At 34.9% G+C, this 18,841-nt stretch overlaps 2 protein-coding genes across 7 annotated transcripts; both read left to right on the top strand.

Moving 5' to 3' along the window:
- The first annotated feature begins 554 nt into the window (after positions 1 to 554).
- LOC104816189 (vacuolar cation/proton exchanger 4) lies at positions 555 to 4,707 on the top strand. Of its 2 annotated transcripts, XM_010544891.2 has the most exons (13): positions 637 to 655; positions 752 to 1,080; positions 1,471 to 1,538; positions 1,646 to 1,674; positions 1,789 to 1,985; positions 2,480 to 2,701; positions 3,095 to 3,250; positions 3,344 to 3,460; positions 3,568 to 3,621; positions 3,765 to 3,881; positions 3,973 to 4,063; positions 4,186 to 4,248; positions 4,403 to 4,707. In XM_010544891.2, exons 2-12 carry the CDS (start codon positions 760 to 762, stop codon positions 4,242 to 4,244), a joined length of 1,431 nt encoding a protein of 476 aa, XP_010543193.1. In that variant the 5' UTR covers positions 637 to 655; positions 752 to 759; the 3' UTR covers positions 4,245 to 4,248; positions 4,403 to 4,707. The 2 variants fall into 2 exon arrangements, with proteins under 2 accessions (XP_010543194.1, XP_010543193.1); XM_010544892.2 differs by having other exon boundaries at positions 555 to 1,080; positions 3,098 to 3,250.
- Positions 4,708 to 4,840: 133 nt separating this feature from the next.
- LOC104816190 (E3 ubiquitin-protein ligase rnf8-A) lies at positions 4,841 to 8,636 on the top strand. Of its 5 annotated transcripts, XM_010544893.2 has the most exons (7): positions 4,841 to 5,943; positions 6,514 to 6,664; positions 6,820 to 6,886; positions 7,116 to 7,350; positions 7,598 to 7,807; positions 8,110 to 8,295; positions 8,385 to 8,636. In XM_010544893.2, the coding sequence occupies exons 1-7, from the start codon at positions 5,879 to 5,881 to the stop codon at positions 8,470 to 8,472; spliced, it is 1,002 nt and encodes a 333-aa protein (XP_010543195.1). In that variant the 5' UTR covers positions 4,841 to 5,878; the 3' UTR covers positions 8,473 to 8,636. The 5 variants fall into 5 exon arrangements, with proteins under 5 accessions (XP_010543195.1, XP_010543196.1, XP_010543197.1 ...); XM_010544894.2 differs by lacking the exon at positions 7,598 to 7,807; XM_010544895.2 differs by lacking the exons at positions 8,110 to 8,295; positions 8,385 to 8,636 and adding an exon at positions 7,923 to 8,025.
- The last annotated feature ends 10,205 nt before the right edge of the window (positions 8,637 to 18,841 follow it).

The raw sequence follows: 18,841 nt of genomic DNA, 5'->3' as shown, positions 1-18,841 counted from the left end.
TAGTAAATTATTCAGAGAAAACTCAACTACAATCTTAGGCAGCTGGACCAAAAACCATGTCAGTATCCGCCAGTTTGTTACGATGGATAGATCCGTTGATTCTACAAGTTATGTGATTCTGTAAATAAACAACAGAGGCAATTGTTGTTGTTCCTGTTGCGTTGGTTACCTAATGAAAGCGACAACAAATCTTCTCGGAACCCTCTCGGGGATTTCGTGCATAACAAAAACAAATGCATACGGACCACCATCCTTTCTTATATTCTAAATTCCGTATCATATACACTTCTAACGCAATTTCCCTTTGGATAATAACGTGACGACTAAACAATACATCCACCAAATTCAAATGGAAATCTTTTTTTTTTTCCTGAAAGGAAAAAGTCTTTGCTCGAGGTACTTGCCTCTTTCTTTATATATATATATATATGTATATATATTTCTTACACCTTGTGATGAATTTATTTTCCTTGTAAATAAATATAATCGGCTACTTCTTATTTTATGTGGAAATTTGCCTTTTATATCCCATGTAACTGCAAATTATATGCATCAGTGAGTGGGATGCTCAATTAAAACTAAGATTAAATAGATTTAACGTTGCAATATTACATCCACATATAAGTGACACGTTCGCATCCTACGTCACACGTGTGTATGTATTTGTACGTTCGTACCCTGTTGCGTCCGTATATGTACGTGTATGTATAAATTCAAATTTCAACGACTTCTTTTTTTCTCCCCTACGCAGTAGAAGAGATGGCTTCCATCAGTACGGAATCGCCGGCGAATCTAAATCTTCTAGAGAACGGCGGTGGATGCTGCAACTGCGGCGGAGACGGCGTAGGGAGACGGAGGAAGGATACGGCGGCGATATCGAGACACGGCCGTTCGGCGCACAATCTGTCGTCGTCCTCGTTGAGGAAGAGATCGGATCTGAAGCTGATCTCGCGAGTCCCATGCGCTTCGGTAAGGAGGTTTCTGGGTAACCTACAAGAGGTTCTTCTCGGCACGAGGCTCTGTCTCCTCTTCCCTGCCGTTCCTCTCGCCGTCCTCGCTCGCCAGTACGGATTTCCTCGAGTAAGTGATTTGTGGTTGTTTCCTTCTTCAATGTCAGAGACATCTTCTATGTGTTTCTTCTTTTGTTCTGTTCAAATGCAAATCGTGATCAGTTTCAAAGAAGATGCTGACAAAAGGATATGTTACTCTACTTGAATTTCAAATTTTTGCCCCTGAATGGGAGTTTACAGGTTTGAATAATCAGATAACGAATTTCGAATTCTGACTTAGAAGAAAAAAACCGCAGTTTCTGGACGGCGTTCGCTTCTGACGTATGCTACAGAAGCGTAGATTATATGCTGAAAAGGTTGTTGGAGCTTGGATATTGGCTAACATTGAAACGCTAATCTAAGAAACTGGAAATGTGAAAAGCGAAAAGACTTGGAATTTGAAAAGGGTTCTTTGAAACAGGCCTGGATATTTGCACTGAGCTTGTTGGGACTGACGCCTCTCGCTGAGCGTATCAGCTTCCTCACAGAGTAGATCTCTTTCTGTAGCCTTAATTCCATTTGTTTGTGTTTTTTTCTCTTTCCAAAGATATAATCCCGAACTCATCACTTTCCCCCTTTCTCTGACTGTTTGACAGGCAAATTGCTTTTCGTACTGGCCCGACAGGTGATGTCCCATTTGCAGTTTTGCACATATGTCGCATTCAGAATTCCAGTGTGATATCCTTTTTCCCTCCTCTACATTTTTGTTAATTTTTTTTTATATATAAAATGGGCGAAGTCGGGGGACTGCTGAATGCGACGTGTGGGAATGCAACGGAGTTAATAATAGCGATACTGGCTGTGGGCCAAAGCAAAATCCAACTGGTGAAGTTCTCACTTCTTGGTTCCATACTCTCCAATCTCCTCCTGGTACTTGGCACTTCCCTCCTCTGTGGCGGCCTTGCCAACCTCCACAAAGAACAGCATTTCGACCGGGTAAGGCCTCATCTATGTTGGATTCTCAATTTTTTTATCCATTCTTGGTACGCATGTATGATTTGAAGTTCACAATTTCGGTAGAGCTGGTTTCAGTTGAGATCTGACAGTTGCTTGTGGACCAGAACTGCTGGAAACCATCCGTTTTGATGCTATTATTGTTAAGTTGGGTTGCTAAGTTCTGGATTTCTTGAATGTTTGAAATCCTCTTCCATAAATCGGAGATCACAAATCCCTTTATAAGCCTAACATGGCAAGTGTAGTAAGGCCATTCTGTACTTCTTTGGCCTTGTCAGTGATTCATACTTCACAGTTATGCATTTAGATCTTAAATCTTTACATCTAGATGGAGATAATGTTTTGGGTTTTGTGTTACAACTCTTGCATTCGAAATTATATTCCTCGGCACGGCAAACTGTTTTCATGTTTTTGTATATGTTAAGTTAAATAATTACAGAGAGCTGATTATATGAATGGGGGTGAATGTTGAACAGAGAGAAGCTGGCATGAACTCTCTGTTGTTGTATCTGTCTCTGTTGTGCCACACGCTACCAATGTTGCTCAGATTTTCGGAAGGGTCAGATGCCATTGGGAGGCTCAACAAAGACACTCCGCTTCTGTTGTCCAGAGTTAGCAGTTTACTAATGCTCTTCACCTACTTTGCCTACCTCATCTTCCATCTCTGTTCTCACCGCCAAAACTCTGTGTCTCCCGAGGTTTGTGAACACCCGTGATTCTCTATTATGTCAGTCTATGTCGAAATAAAATGACTTTAACCTTAACCATATTCCAACCGAAAAAAAAGGAAGTTTGCATCGGATCTTACATTAACCAACATGAAGTTTATATTCATTTAGACTGAAAGACAATCAGATTATGGTGGATTTGCTGATCAGAATGTTATATTGTGTCTCATTTCTTGTGGAAAGTTCGTACGAAACCAATTACGAATTACTTTGTTTGTTATAGTGGTTGCATTCCAATGAAACCTAAAAATATGCATTTATATGTACATAACTGCATGCCTTTTTCGGTTCTCTTCATTACATTAGTTATGACTTCCTCGTTGATCTTTCTGGAAACTAATGTTGAAATACTGAGGATGTAAGGAGGAGGAGGAGGAGGAGGAGGAGGAGGATGTTTACGATGATAATGTGAGGGACATGGAAGAAGCGGTGATTGGGTTCTGGAGTGCTCTTGGGTGGCTCCTTGGTATGACATTCATCGTGGCTTTACTCTCCCAGTATGTCGTAGGCACGATCGAGGTAATCATGTTTTCTTGATTAAATAAAAGGTTCGGGTTACAGATTTGATTGATGTTTGATCGATTCCCTTTTCCCCGGGGTGTTAACTCGCAGGATGCAGCCAATTCTTGGGGGTTATCTGTGGCTTTCATTGGAATCATACTGTTACCCATTGTGGGCAATGCTGCTGAGCATGCAGGAGCTGTGATTTTCGCTTTCAGGAACAAACTGGTATTATTTTTGAAAAAAAATAATAATAAATGATCATATCATGTAATGAACGTATACAACGTTGTTGTTCCTCGCTCCTAAAAGATTATACCCAAAAAAAACCGCAGGATATAACTCTGGGAGTTGCTTTGGGATCTGCAACACAAATCGCCTTGTTCGTGGTAAGTTCTCATAACATATATATGTATGATAATTCATCCTATTCACGCACACATGGATGTTCAGATCAACATGAGATACATATGTGTGTGCTTGTGAAGGATGTGTTTCGTATTCTTTAATACGTATGCGGGTGCTTGTGTAGGTCCCAGTATCAGTGGTAATCGGCTGGGGAATGGGGATTGAGATGGACCTCAATTTCGATCTCGTGGAGACGGCTTGTCTCGCTTTGTCCATTGTAGCCACTTCCCTCACTCTGCAGGTTATTAAAAAAAAACACCTTACAACCGGAGACGCCTTATTTAGTTTTGCATTAGAATGTTCTTCAATTCTGCCTTGTCTGGTTATTGTAGGAGGGTTCTTCTCATTACATGAAAGGAGCTGTCCTTCTCTCGTGTTATGTTGTCATCTCATCCTGCTTCTTCCTGTCACCTTCACCCCCAAGTAAGCCCTTGTTTACTACTATCATCTATTTGGATTTTTTTTTTTAAAAAGGGCAAATAATCAAATTGAAAAACAACACGTGTCTTTAATGCACACGTGATTTTCATTTCCATCCCTCGTAGCTCAAACTATTACCACCGGTCAGACATTCACGGTGCCCATCTTCAGATACTCACAGTAACAGGGTAAGGTCTTTCGCATCACTCCTTAATTTGCATATTTCTTGAAGGTGGAAGAACCTTCTGAATCCGTGAAAGCAAATGAAATGGTAAAACCCTTAAAAAAAATTACTATTAATAACCAAAGTTGAGATATTTTTGTACTGCCGAGTTCTCGCAGGCCGAGGGATAAAAAAAACACAGGACGGGAACGGGGAGGCTGATTCATTATTTGATCTTTCAAGGTTCTTTTTTTTGCCCCCCACCTTCAAATCGCGTTTTCATGCACTATGTATTCAAGTGTTTGTGTGCATTGGTTTGCCAATGTCGTACATTAGATGTTATCATTACAAGATAGGTGTGCTTATTACCTTGCATACCTGTGTGTGTTTCCCTGTCTTTGTTCATATCATTTCCGGGTTACATGCGGCATGGATTCATACCTTCCATGTTTGTGAATAAAAATTTCCTATTCCCATGAATAAATTATTCACGATATGAATAAATCATTTCCCGTCCCATGCGAGTTCAGCAACTTCTGGTTTTAGTTTTATAACCATCAAAGCTGTAGAATTTCTTGACCAAGCCCTTCATACGCAATCTCGTGAAAAAACAACTGAGGTAATACGTCAAAAGCCCTTTAAGTCGCTTCTTGTGCTTTTACTATAACACTATACTAGATAAAGTTTGTTTTCGAATATACTTTGAATGTGTAACACGGGACATATATATAACACGACAAATATCATATGTGCAGTTTAAACTTTTGTTTGATAGCAGCTTGTGTCTTGATCATCTCTTATGTCATGTTTTTTGGCTCGTCCTTTTGTAATTTATTTGTATTTTCATATGTAGCCGTCGAGTAGGTTAAGACGGACCAATCTATTTAGTATTTAGTGGCTAATTGAATTGAATCCGATATTCATATGTCGGCTTGTTTCACATGAACACGAATTTCATATGGTTAGGTTCAAGCTGAATGTGTGTATTCATCAACTTGTTGTGTGTCGTGTTTTAGTGGTTGTTGAGCGTCATTATCGCAATATTTAACCAATTTGAATTATTTTTATTATTGATTATCTTCATCTTTGATTTTTTTATTTGTTGTTGGGCCTTTGAATTTGCTAAACAGCATAATTATACTTATTATTACAATCATTAATTATAAAAGATTTTACATTAATTGGAAGTGCATGTAGTGAACGAGCGGGTGGATTTATCCACCTCAGATCTAACGACACGTGTCATTTTCAATGGCATCCACGTTGAGTGGGCCTCCTCCTAGCAGTTGACACTCGTCACGTCACCGTAACGTACGTTTTGGTGGAGCCACGGAATTTTAAAAAGTTAGAGCAAGGGCTTTTCCGTAATTTTAAATATCCCCAGGCAAGGGGTCCCTTTTCCAGTTTCTTCTCGTATCGGCGTTACGTGTGCTCTACGCGAAATCCGAGCTTTGATTCTCTCGCTCTCTCGGAGTAGTGGAGTGAGAAAATTTCCCACTGAAATCTGAGAGAGTTTGAGCACTTTTTTTTTCTGTGTCTAGTGTTGGTTTTCGGCAGTCGGTGATGGTTGCGGAGGAACGATTAGGGCTTTAGGGATAGGGATTTGCAGCTTGGGTTTCTATTTTGTTGATGGGAATTGTTGTGAGAGAAGGAATATGCGGAAATCGTTCAAGGATTCACTCAAGGCTCTCGAAGCTGATATCCAGTTCGCCAACACCCTGTAACTCTCTCTCTCTCTCTCTCTCTGTGATCACACAAGTTTACAGTTTAGAATCTTAGATGATCTTTCGTCCGTTTGATGCTGATTACATAGATCGTAATTTCGCTTTTTAGAAATTTTGAACTTGTAAATGATGATCTTGTTTTGCGGTTTAATTTTCTGTTGCTTGAATCGCTGTTTCTTCTTCTTCTTCCTTTTTGGGTTTGGGAAATGAGTCCTATCGACGTACAGATTATAAAATTCTCATCTTCAGACTTTGTAAGAAGTTGATTTTCACCGTACGTGGTCGAAGCTGGTCAATCAAATTTCTATAAGGTTTCATTGAAGGATCATAATTAAGCTCGTTATCTTGTTCATCATACTTGTGAACCTGATCCATGTGTGGTTATTTCCTAGAGTTGTTCTGATTCTGCAGAACGGGTTCAAAGAATGTCAGGTCGCTACGATATTGTTGTACTGTTTTGTGAATTTTTGATATATCAAAGTCCTTGTATGTGAACCCATTGTTATATTTTCAAGATCAAAGGGGAGTGGAATAGTAACAATTTAACAATCTTGACTTGAAAAAAGGGCGTCTGAGTATCCGGAGGAGTACGACGGTGGGTGCCTTCAGATGAGATTGTCCTACAGTCCAGCTGCTCATCTCTTTCTCTTCCTTCTTCAGTGGACTGATTGTCATTTCGCTGGCGCTTTGGGTTTGCTTAGGATCCTTATATACAAGGTTTGTGCTCTTTCAGGACACGTTGGTGTCTTGGTTTGGTCCTCATGTTCGGATTTCGATCCCATGTTCTCGAGTTTGTGAGTTCTAGCTGATTTTGGCATAAAAAATCTTAAAAGTTAGTCTAATCAAGTTTTGTGTGTTTTGTTTTTTAACAGGCATATGTGGATGGGAAGACCACTATGTCACTACAAGAAAGGAAAGCTAGTATAAAAGAATTCTATGGTACGCGTTTTAAGTGATTGAGCATTTTATGTACAAGGATAAATCGACTACGATCAAAGTCAATCCCAAGTGATCTGATTAGTGTCTGAAAGGGCAAATACAGCCTGAGATTTTATATGTTCCGTAGGGACGGGAGGGTCCTTTTTGGTCCCATTTTCCCCCGTGATAATATGGTGTTCAGACTCCATGGTTTCACATGGTCCTTCTAATTATGGGTATTCATGGGCAGAGGTGATATTCCCATCACTACTGCAGCTTCACAGGGGGATCACGGACGTTGAAGAAAGGAAACAGAGGGAGATATGTGACCAGAAATACAGGAGAAAAGACGCTACGGACAAGGGGAAGGCATCAGAGATTAATGTGGAGAGGGAAGAAGAATGCGGAATCTGCTTGGAGATGAGAAGCAAGGTGGTTCTTCCCACTTGCACTCACTCCTTGTGTATGAAATGCTACAAGAACTGGTATGTCTCTCCATTACTACGATCTTTTGCACCATACTACACTTTTTTTTTTTAATCTGGATGGTTCTTCGGGCCGAAGGCCCAACTACATCCACCCCGGCTCCGGAGGCAGATTTGCTACATTTAATCGAAATTAAATGCATCCTCCGTACCCTCGAACCGGCCACCACCCACCATACTACACTTGCTCTTAAACATTCCCCATGTTTCTCGATGGTTGTGACGAGGCAAATGTGGGTGTGGACAGGCGAGCACGGTCACAGTCATGCCCGTTCTGTCGGGGAAGTCTGAAAAGGGTGAACTCGGGCGACCTGTGGATATACACTGCAGCGATGGAGATGGTGGAATTGCCTGTGATATTGAGGGAGAATCTGAAGAGGCTGTTAATGTACATAGAGAAGTTGCCTCTTGTCGTTCCTGACCCAAGTCTCGTCTCCTCCTACCAACCTCTCCCACCGTGACTTCCTCTCCCTCCTTTCCCTTTGTGCATAGCATTCTCTCGCATTTTTATCTATTTGTGTATAGTCTTTGTGTACTCTCTTTCTCTCACACCTATTTTTACCAATCTGCAGTGAGGACAGTTGTCTCTCCACATTCGAATTTGTATAGAAACGAACCATTTTTGGACATTCTACTGTGGACCCATTATTTTTACACGATCGACTTGTTGATTTATGTGTTCGATGTTGTCTCTTTGGTTTTACCATTTTTTCCATCACTTGAAGCGAAGTACACTAAAATATACGTGTTTTTGGACAGTGGGCAACGAAATGGCCACGTAGGAAATCCAACTTTCTTTAACCCAAAACATCGTCTCCCCCAAAAAACACTCTTTTATCGCGAAGAAGAAGAAGAAGAGAGGAACGCCTCGAAGTTTGAGGCCGTCATCTCGGTGCTCTCTCCGTCGAGTGGCTCACCGGTGTCACTTGGCAGGACGCCGGAAAGGTATGTACCATCGGTGAGTCGAATCAAATATACGCATATGAGTGAAATCAAATCTCTAGATTTGTGATGAATTTGATCATAATTTACAGGTGGAGCTGGTGGAAGGGTCATCGTACTGGGACAACCGCTTCCGTTCTCGATCTCGGTATTGTCAAAGGTGGTTGGCTCAACTGGTAGGTGGGTATGCGCAAAGAGTGTTCCACCCAGGTTCGAACCCCACTCTTGACAAATCACATATTATCAAAAAAAAAATTGTTTGGCCCATCATGGCATCATCGACACCTTCACCTCTTAAACACCCTCTTCTTGTCTATATAAAAGGCCCTTTTCTTTTTTATTAAGCTATAAACGCCTTTATAATTATATACATACGTCTTACTGGGCTTCACTGGGCCGAATAAAACCCAAGGAGAAAACCAACACTGAACGTTATTATTGTGTGCGTGTCATTATATATATATATATATATATAAGAAATTGCAATGGAAATGAAAAATGAAAAGTTGCCGAATAAATTATAATAGGAAAAAGTGAAGTGGACGTTATGGTTAAAACTTGGACAAATATCTACAACGTGTCTCGAAATCAATGTCTTCGAGGGGAAACCAAAAGGCCGTACCGTACAGCAACGCGTGAGGTTGGAGTGGAGAGGTTGCGTTTGTGGTGAAGGATTCACAGGAGACTTCTGACTTTTTGTTAGGTCCCCGAAAACGACGTCGTCTCCGTCATTGTTCCGTGCCTAGGCCAAACGTTGAATTTCGAGTTTTCTTTTATTATCATCTTGACAAAACAAAATCAATGCATTTGACACTACAATAATTCAAAGCCATTAGAAGCCACATACCCCTTTTTTTTATTTTCTCGTGATGTTAAGGAAACATAAATATATTTACACGTTTCAGTCTTAGACATAAGAAATTTCATAGTACGTAATACTATTCTCATAAAAGTTTCTGGCAGAATAGTAAAACTAATATTATTCTTTCATTAGTATGAGTAAATCAAGATTTGTGAATGGAATTCAACGGCGATTGACTGGTTTAGCCATGTTTTAATGCAATTATCTTTTCTAGCGCTCAGTCATTTGTCGGGATTATCCAAAATAAAATGGTACGCGCTTGTATGCATAATATAATACAAATCCAATGAACACAATAAAATATTTTTTTATAATTCATTAACGAGCTGAATTGTATGTACATAATATAGCTCTTAATAAATTAATTCCGTTTCCTGACCAATTCGTATAATTATATTGTTGGTCTAAGGTGAACAATAAATACGAAAAGGACTCTTCACTCTTGTACCTTATTTATAAATCTATATATATTAATAAAGAAGTTTAAAGGGTTGTGGTGAAGACACCTCATCATCCTAGGTGGATGTTTTCTAATTTTTGATTGGTTTATACAAAACTTCATTATAAACATGAATATTCAATTAGATTAGCATTAATTTTTACATATAAAAATTAGTTTTAAAAATAATTGATTAGAAGGATGATAAAAAATATCAATAAAATATTAAAATTTAAAAATCATCCATTTTTATTATATAATTGTCTTATGTATTATTGACATTTTTATTTTATATATCAAAAACTATTTTTAAAAATATCAGTAGATTTGTATAATTTCTTTTCGGCGGTTTTAATATAATCCTCCCGTTTCGAATAACCCGCCAATGGAATCATCTTTATTTACAATATTAATAATTACTTATATATATATATATATATATTTCAGACTTTCTAATTACATATATATTAAAATTGGGAAACTATTTTCGATTACTTGTCTTTTGGAATGAATCCTGTGCTTAGCCCCCCACATAATCGGCAACGACAACAACACATGCAACGCAAACCCTTTCGGCGACGGAGTAGCAAACGGAGACGCTTGTTCTAACCGCTCCATAGATGTGTTGCCTCCCTACAGAGCTAATCATTAAATTGATAAATCTTATCCTTTATATTCAAGATAAATACATCGTCGTGAATTAATGATGCGGGGGGAAAAAGAACCTACGAAAGTGAACTCAGAAGTTTAAATGTTCATATACTCACTTGTCGGACAACTGCAGAAGAGACATGGACAAAGGTAAAATCAACATATGGTATGTCACCGCAGTAGATTTTTCTCAAGCATATCGCGAATCTGTAAACGTTGCATCTTCTGTTGTAGTGTTTGCCATTTAAAACTTAAACACAATGAATTATTATAGTATTTGTTTAAGTCATCTGAGAGAGGAGAAAGAGAGAGAGATTAGTGTATATGCATTAGGATCGATGTATCCAAGAGTACCAGTTTAAACAGTCATGTTCCTTTGGATTCTAAGCTTCCATCCGAACAATCCCAAAATCATCTATCTTCCTCGTGTGTAAAAGCATATTCTCCATTTTCACATCATGATGAACGGTCTTCTTCTAATGCAGATAGCGTAGCCTGCAATAAATGCGCGGTCAAACTAACGGTTTTTTCAAATAGACACAATGGAAAGATTTTATTCGAAATTAATCTCGGGAGAGATCCACAAACACAACATGCTCGAGAAGACAACGATTGTTCATCAAACGACACCGACAAACTTTTGATATAAAAGGGTTTTCAAGAGATTTTAAACTTCCGCAGAAAACGGGTCTTCAATGGTAAGATCATTTGAAAAACAAAACAAAAGGGGCATGTAATGAAAAAATTTAGAACGCCTTTTTCCAGTAGTAACCGTTTTCATTAGGGGATTAGTGGAGAATACGGTGGCTAAAGGATTATCCAAACTTTTGATGGGCAAAACGAAAAAGTAATAGAGGTATTGCAACAGACCAAACAGGAAGTTATCGAGGTTTTTGTTGGGGAAAAACTCGTTGACACATATCTTCTCTTCTCTTTCAAAGCAAAACGGGAGAAGCCTGACAGATTTCTGTGTTGAAGCTTCGCCACTCGTTCCTGAACTCATTTTCGCCTTGGCCCGACGTTCTCGATAGCCCCTTGACCGCAACTCTCTAACAACTTTGCCACTCAAATCACACAGGTACAAACACATTTATACACTATCAAATCCTTATACATCCGGATACATATTTAAAAAAAAAAACAGGATTATACATAAGAACATGACAATTAAAAAAATGATTAGGGAACGAAAAATAAGGAGATGACTTTTCCAACCACTTTTTGTTTTAGCTTTAAGGTTAGTTTCGCTCATCGTCGTTTCAATGCCAATTGTTTATTAAATGGATTCAAAACATAACGCCAAATGCAAAATCAAATAACTATGTTAAAAAAACTCATTAAAATGTTTATTAATATCAGCATTAACCATTAAACTTTTCAATATACCATTAGCATAGGTGGATAATAAATACTCTTATCACCGTACCTAAGCATCTATGTGGCAATTTTCTACATTCTGATTAGTCGTTTAAAAATTCCATTAGTTACATATATATTTTGATTAGAATATCACTAATTTTTACATGAGATACAATTTTCTTCTGAAAAAAAAGATGTCTTATAAAACTAACAGAATTTTTAACAAATTATTATAGTTTTAAGAAAAAGGAAAAAGTTTATCTTTATTTTATAAAAAAAACTATTTTGTCTGTTATTTTAATATATTATTAAGTTTTTTTATTTGAATACATTTATATAAATATCCAAAAAAAATTCAATTATTATAATTAAAAATAGGGAAGATTAAGAAGAAAATTAAAAACAAAGAAAACGAAGTTATTATTTCCTACTTTTCAAATTCTTACATGGATATAATAGTACAAAAAAAAGTAATTTTACCATATACATAAATAATAATAGCGATGTTTGAAGCAATTTGCTAAAATCACCTATACATCTACATGACCGTTATGATAATTATAAAAGTAAAATTTATTATAATTTAATAAGTTCAAAATTACACCAGATCAAACTGGTCAATAGTAGAATCAATTGACCCACTACTAAACAAAAACGTAAGAGTATTTATTACCCACTAATGGCCATGATTATTATTAGGGTTAAATTGCATCTTCAAATCTAAACCACACGGTGGAGAAGTGGAGATAACCTTATTAATATTGTAATTGGCTTATAAATATATTATTATGTGTGTTTGTAAAAAAATATATACCAAAATGTGGTCAAGAAATCCAAAAGTTTTAGTACCTCTTTCTTGACGACTTCCTTCATCGATGGATTGAGTCTGTGTTGATGTTTGATGGATGATTTGGAATCGTCCTCCAGATGAATTCGATGCATGCACAATGAAGGGTTGAGACCTTTGATATCATCCACTCGTTCCTGAACTCATTTTCGCCTTGGCCCGACGTTCTCGATAGCCCCTTGACCGCAACTCTCTAACAACTTTGCCACTCAAATCACACAGGTACAAACACATTTATACACTATCAAATCCTTATACATCCGGATACATATTTAAAAAAAAAAACAGGATTATACATAAGAACATGACAATTAAAAAAATGATTAGGGAACGAAAACACTCGCAAAGATCATTTCCCTTTACCTTTCATTGATCAAATGCTTAAACGTCTTGCTCTTCATTCCTATTTTTGTTTTCTTGACGGCTACTCGGGATTCTTTCAAATCCCTATTCACCCTAATGATCAGGAGAAGACAACTTTCACTTGCCTCTACGGGTTAGTTTGACCGCGCATTTATTGCAGGCTACGCTATCTGCATTAGAAGAAGACCGTTCATCATGATGTGAAAATGGAGAATATGCTTTTACACACGAGGAAGATAGATGATTTTGGGATTGTTCGGATGGAAGCTTAGAATCCAAAGGAACATGACTGTTTAAACTGGTACTCTTGGATACATCGATCCTAATGCATATACACTAATCTCTCTCTCTTTCTCCTCTCTCAGATGACTTAAACAAATACTATAATAATTCATTGTGTTTAAGTTTTAAATGGCAAACACTACAACAGAAGATGCAACGTTTACAGATTCGCGATATGCTTGAGAAAAATCTACTGCGGTGACATACCGTATGTTGATTTTACCTTTGTCCATGTCTCTTCTGCAGTTGTCCGACAAGTGAGTATATGAACATTTAAACTTCTGAGTTCACTTTCGTAGGTTCTTTTTCCCCCCGCATCATTAATTCACGACGATGTATTTATCTTGAATATAAAGGATAAGATTTATCAATTTAATGATTAGCTCTGTAGGGAGGCAACACATCTATGGAGCGGTTAGAACAAGCGTCTCCGTTTGCTACTCCGTCGCCGAAAGGGTTTGCGTTGCATGTGTTGTTGTCGTTGCCGATTATGTGGGGGGCTAAGCACAGGATTCATTCCAAAAGACAAGTAATCGAAAATAGTTTCCCAATTTTAATATATATATATATATATATAAGTAATTATTAATATTGTAAATAAAGATGATTCCATTGGCGGGTTATTCGAAACGGGAGGATTATATTAAAACCGCCGAAAAGAGAGTTGGTCTATTAATAATATTATAAACGAAGTGTAATAATCCATAATCCATATCTTAATATATTAAAATTAATTTAATTATAATAATGATAATAACGAAAGCTTTTAAGGGTTAACAGGCTTCAAACGAAGAGAGATTGTCTTGGGCAAACTTAGAGGAATTGCAAATATTCGACACTGGGATTTTGGTCCCTTTGTATGCTTTGCACACTTACTTACTCACAAAGTTACAAATTTTCAATAACGTCAAATTGAAATGTGTTTGAAAAATAAAATATTTACGATGAACAATATAAATATAATAAATATAGTTAAAGTAAATAAATAAATTAAAATCTTAGTATTTATCTTTTAATTATATTTGTATAATTTTTTATATAAATAAATTCAAATGTATAAAAAAAATCAATGTAATCTAATGGTTAAGGCCTGTATATAATTCAAATTTTGTGATAAAATATACTCTATATGATTATTATTTTTATGCAAAAAATTACATTAGGCGGTCGGTATAATGTATGAAAAAACCGAACACATCAAAAGAAATTTTCCATAAAACCACGAAAATAAAATATTGGCACCAAACTTATATAACACATTGATAAAAATGCAAATATTCTTAATATATAATAAATAATAATAATTTTTTTAGTACTCTAATTTACCGATATAATTTTATGTTAAATAAAAATATATATTATTTATTCAATATTCATATGATCAAATTTTATAAAAAACTAATTAAAATATAAAACAGAATAACCCGCATATATATATATATATACATAGAAATTATTTATTTATAACACCTCACCCCGACATTATCTATGCGGTATTTGTTTTTAATATTTAAAGAGAATTGGTGATTATTCTCTAATTTAACTATATGTACTAATGTACTAATTTTAGATGAATTTTTGTGTTATATATCCCGATTAAGATATTGGTCCGATTACTTAAGTTGCCACCATAGTTTCTTATGGTCGATGGAAGATTCGAGAATCAGTCGGTTTGACCGAACAGATTGGATACATTAGTAATAATATTGTTATTGTTAAACCAATTATAATATTTGGACGGAAGAATAACACTTTTATTTTATAATTTTGTAGGGACTATGGAAAGCAAATTTAATTGGGTAAATATAGATCAAATTCTGTTATTTAATCACCATAAGATATGATTTGATATTTTTTGTATTTTTACCTTTTTATATTATTTTGTACACGTTTTCAATTGGGAGTGAGAGGGAGAGGGAGAGAGATGCTTTCAATTTTGATTATCATTATTTAATTTCAGTATTAATTTATTCTTATTTGTATGTTCAACACGTGGATTTGACACTGCCTTTACATCAAGGTACAAAAAAAATCTATCTATAGATATACCATTACATATATCTATTTTCGGAAATTAAACAAAATGTGATCCTCAAAAATTAAATTATTATAGAAGAAACGAAGTCCGGAGAAAGAGAAAAGCCTAGAATTTTCGCTGGATATATAAGATGAAGAAGAGAGAGTGAAATTTTTATTTTATTATTTCTTTCTTAAAGCAAGAGAAACAAAATGAACAACGCGACATGTTAGAATATTATATATGTGTATATATATGTATAATATTAGTATAGATATATATATATATATATATGAATATATTTCTATTTTTACTTATTTGTATGTATATGTGTATGTATGTATCATTTTATATTTCTTTTTAATTTAAAATTTTTTTATATGTATGTTTGTATGTATTTGTTATATGTATGTATATGTAATGGATATTTAATAATATTTTTGAATACTGAGCCATCAGTTTTTTTGTTGAGTCAACAGTTTTTTTTTGCTGAGTTAGCAGTTTTTTGCTGAGTCAGCAGTTGCGTTTGTTTGATTTGAAAAAAAATTTAAAGTTTAGATATTTATGTGAGAGTTTTGAAAAGTTCAGGTATTTATATGACAATTTTATAGTTCAGGTATTTATTTGGGATTTTTGTAAAAGTTCGGGTATTTTTATACCATTACCCCTAATAATCTATATATATTAATAAAGAAGTTTAAAGGGTTGTGGTGAAGACACCTCATCATCCTAGGTGGATGTTTTCTAATTTTTGATTGGTTTATACAAAACTTCATTATAAACATGAATATTCAATTAGATTAGCATTAATTTTTACATATAAAAATTAGTTTTAAAAATAATTGATTAGAAGGATGATAAAAAATATCAATAAAATATTAAAATTTAAAAATCATCCATTTTTATTATATAATTGTCTTATGTATTATTGACATTTTTATTTTATATATCAAAAACTATTTTTAAAAATATCAGTAGATTTGTATAATTAAAAAACTCATTTTTATTATACAATAAAATCATTTTGATTTTAACTTTATTAAAAAATATTATTTAATCACAATTATATTTTAAAAAATTTATTAATTAGAACATAGTGAAAGATATGATAATAGATTATATCAATAAATTATTATAATCTATATCTATATATATATATATATTAAAAATTATGTTTAAGACTTCTCATAAAGCCACCTAAGCATCTATGTGGCAATTTTCTACATTCTGATTAGTCGTTTAAAAATTCCATTAGTTACATATATATTTTGATTAGAATATCACTAATTTTTACATGAGATACAATTTTCTTCTGAAAAAAAAGATGTCTTATAAAACTAACAGAATTTTTAACAAATTATTATAGTTTTAAGAAAAAGGAAAAAGTTTATCTTTATTTTATAAAAAAAACTATTTTGTCTGTTATTTTAATATATTATTAAGTTTTTTTATTTGAATACATTTATATAAATATCCAAAAAAAATTCAATTATTATAATTAAAAATAGGGAAGATTAAGAAGAAAATTAAAAACAAAGAAAACGAAGTTATTATTTCCTACTTTTCAAATTCTTACATGGATATAATAGTACAAAAAAAAGTAATTTTACCATATACATAAATAATAATAGCGATGTTTGAAGCAATTTGCTAAAATCACCTATACATCTACATGACCGTTATGATAATTATAAAAGTAAAATTTATTATAATTTAATAAGTTCAAAATTACACCAGATCAAACTGGTCAATAGTAGAATCAATTGACCCACTACTAAACAAAAACGTAAGAGTATTTATTACCCACTAATGGCCATGATTATTATTAGGGTTAAATTGCATCTTCAAATCTAAACCACACGGTGGAGAAGTGGAGATAACCTTATTAATATTGTAATTGGCTTATAAATATATTATTATGTGTGTTTGTAAAAAAATATATACCAAAATGTGGTCAAGAATATTAATTGTCCCACTACTGTAAACAAAAACGGTGATAAGAGTATTTATTATCCACCTATGCTAATGGTATATTGAAAAGTTTAATGGTTAATGCTGATATTAATAAACATTTTAATGAGTTTTTTTAACATAGTTATTTGATTTTGCATTTGGCGTTATGTTTTGAATCCATTTAATAAACAATTGGCATTGAAACGACGATGAGCGAAACTAACCTTAAAGCTAAAACAAAAAGTGGTTGGAAAAGTCATCTCCTTATTTTTCGTTCCCTAATCATTTTTTTAATTGTCATGTTCTTATGTATAATCCTGTTTTTTTTTTTTAAATATGTATCCGGATGTATAAGGATTTGATAGTGTATAAATGTGTTTGTACCTGTGTGATTTGAGTGGCAAAGTTGTTAGAGAGTTGCGGTCAAGGGGCTATCGAGAACGTCGGGCCAAGGCGAAAATGAGTTCAGGAACGAGTGGCGAAGCTTCAACACAGAAATCTGTCAGGCTTCTCCCGTTTTGCTTTGAAAGAGAAGAGAAGATATGTGTCAACGAGTTTTTCCCCAACAAAAACCTCGATAACTTCCTGTTTGGTCTGTTGCAATACCTCTATTACTTTTTCGTTTTGCCCATCAAAAGTTTGGATAATCCTTTAGCCACCGTATTCTCCACTAATCCCCTAATGAAAACGGTTACTACTGGAAAAAGGCGTTCTAAATTTTTTCATTACATGCCCCTTTTGTTTTGTTTTTCAAATGATCTTACCATTGAAGACCCGTTTTCTGCGGAAGTTTAAAATCTCTTGAAAACCCTTTTATATCAAAAGTTTGTCGGTGTCGTTTGATGAACAATCGTTGTCTTCTCGAGCATGTTGTGTTTGTGGATCTCTCCCGAGATTAATTTCGAATAAAATCTTTCCATTGTGTCTATTTGAAAAAACCGTTAGTTTGACCGCGCATTTATTGCAGGCTACGCTATCTGCATTAGAAGAAGACCGTTCATCATGATGTGAAAATGGAGAATATGCTTTTACACACGAGGAAGATAGATGATTTTGGGATTGTTCGGATGGAAGCTTAGAATCCAAAGGAACATGACTGTTTAAACTGGTACTCTTGGATACATCGATCCTAATGCATATACACTAATCTCTCTCTCTTTCTCCTCTCTCAGATGACTTAAACAAATACTATAATAATTCATTGTGTTTAAGTTTTAAATGGCAAACACTACAACAGAAGATGCAACGTTTACAGATTCGCGATATGCTTGAGAAAAATCTACTGCGGTGACATACCATATGTTGATTTTACCTTTGTCCATGTCTCTTCTGCAGTTGTCCGACAAGTGAGTATATGAACATTTAAACTTCTGAGTTCACTTTCGTAGGTTCTTTTTCCCCCCGCATCATTAATTCACGACGATGTATTTATCTTGAATATAAAGGATAAGATTTATCAATTTAATGATTAGCTCTGTAGGGAGGCAACACATCTATGGAGCGGTTAGAACAAGCGTCTCCGTTTGCTACTCCGTCGCCGAAAGGGTTTGCGTTGCATGTGTTGTTGTCGTTGCCGATTATGTGGGGGGCTAAGCACAGGATTCATTCCAAAAGACAAGTAATCGAAAATAGTTTCCCAATTTTAATATATATGTAATTAGAAAGTCTGAAATATATATATATATATATATAAGTAATTATTAATATTGTAAATAAAGATGATTCCATTGGCGGGTTATTCGAAACGGGAGGATTATATTAAAACCGCCGAAAAGA

The sequence above is a fragment of the Tarenaya hassleriana genome, unplaced genomic scaffold (genome assembly GCF_000463585.1).
Source record: "Tarenaya hassleriana unplaced genomic scaffold, ASM46358v1 Cleome25, whole genome shotgun sequence".
Taxonomy (NCBI): Eukaryota; Viridiplantae; Streptophyta; class Magnoliopsida; order Brassicales; family Cleomaceae; genus Tarenaya; species Tarenaya hassleriana.
The sequence above is the reverse complement of the archived record's forward strand: the minus strand, read 5'-3'. Positions and strand labels throughout refer to the sequence as shown.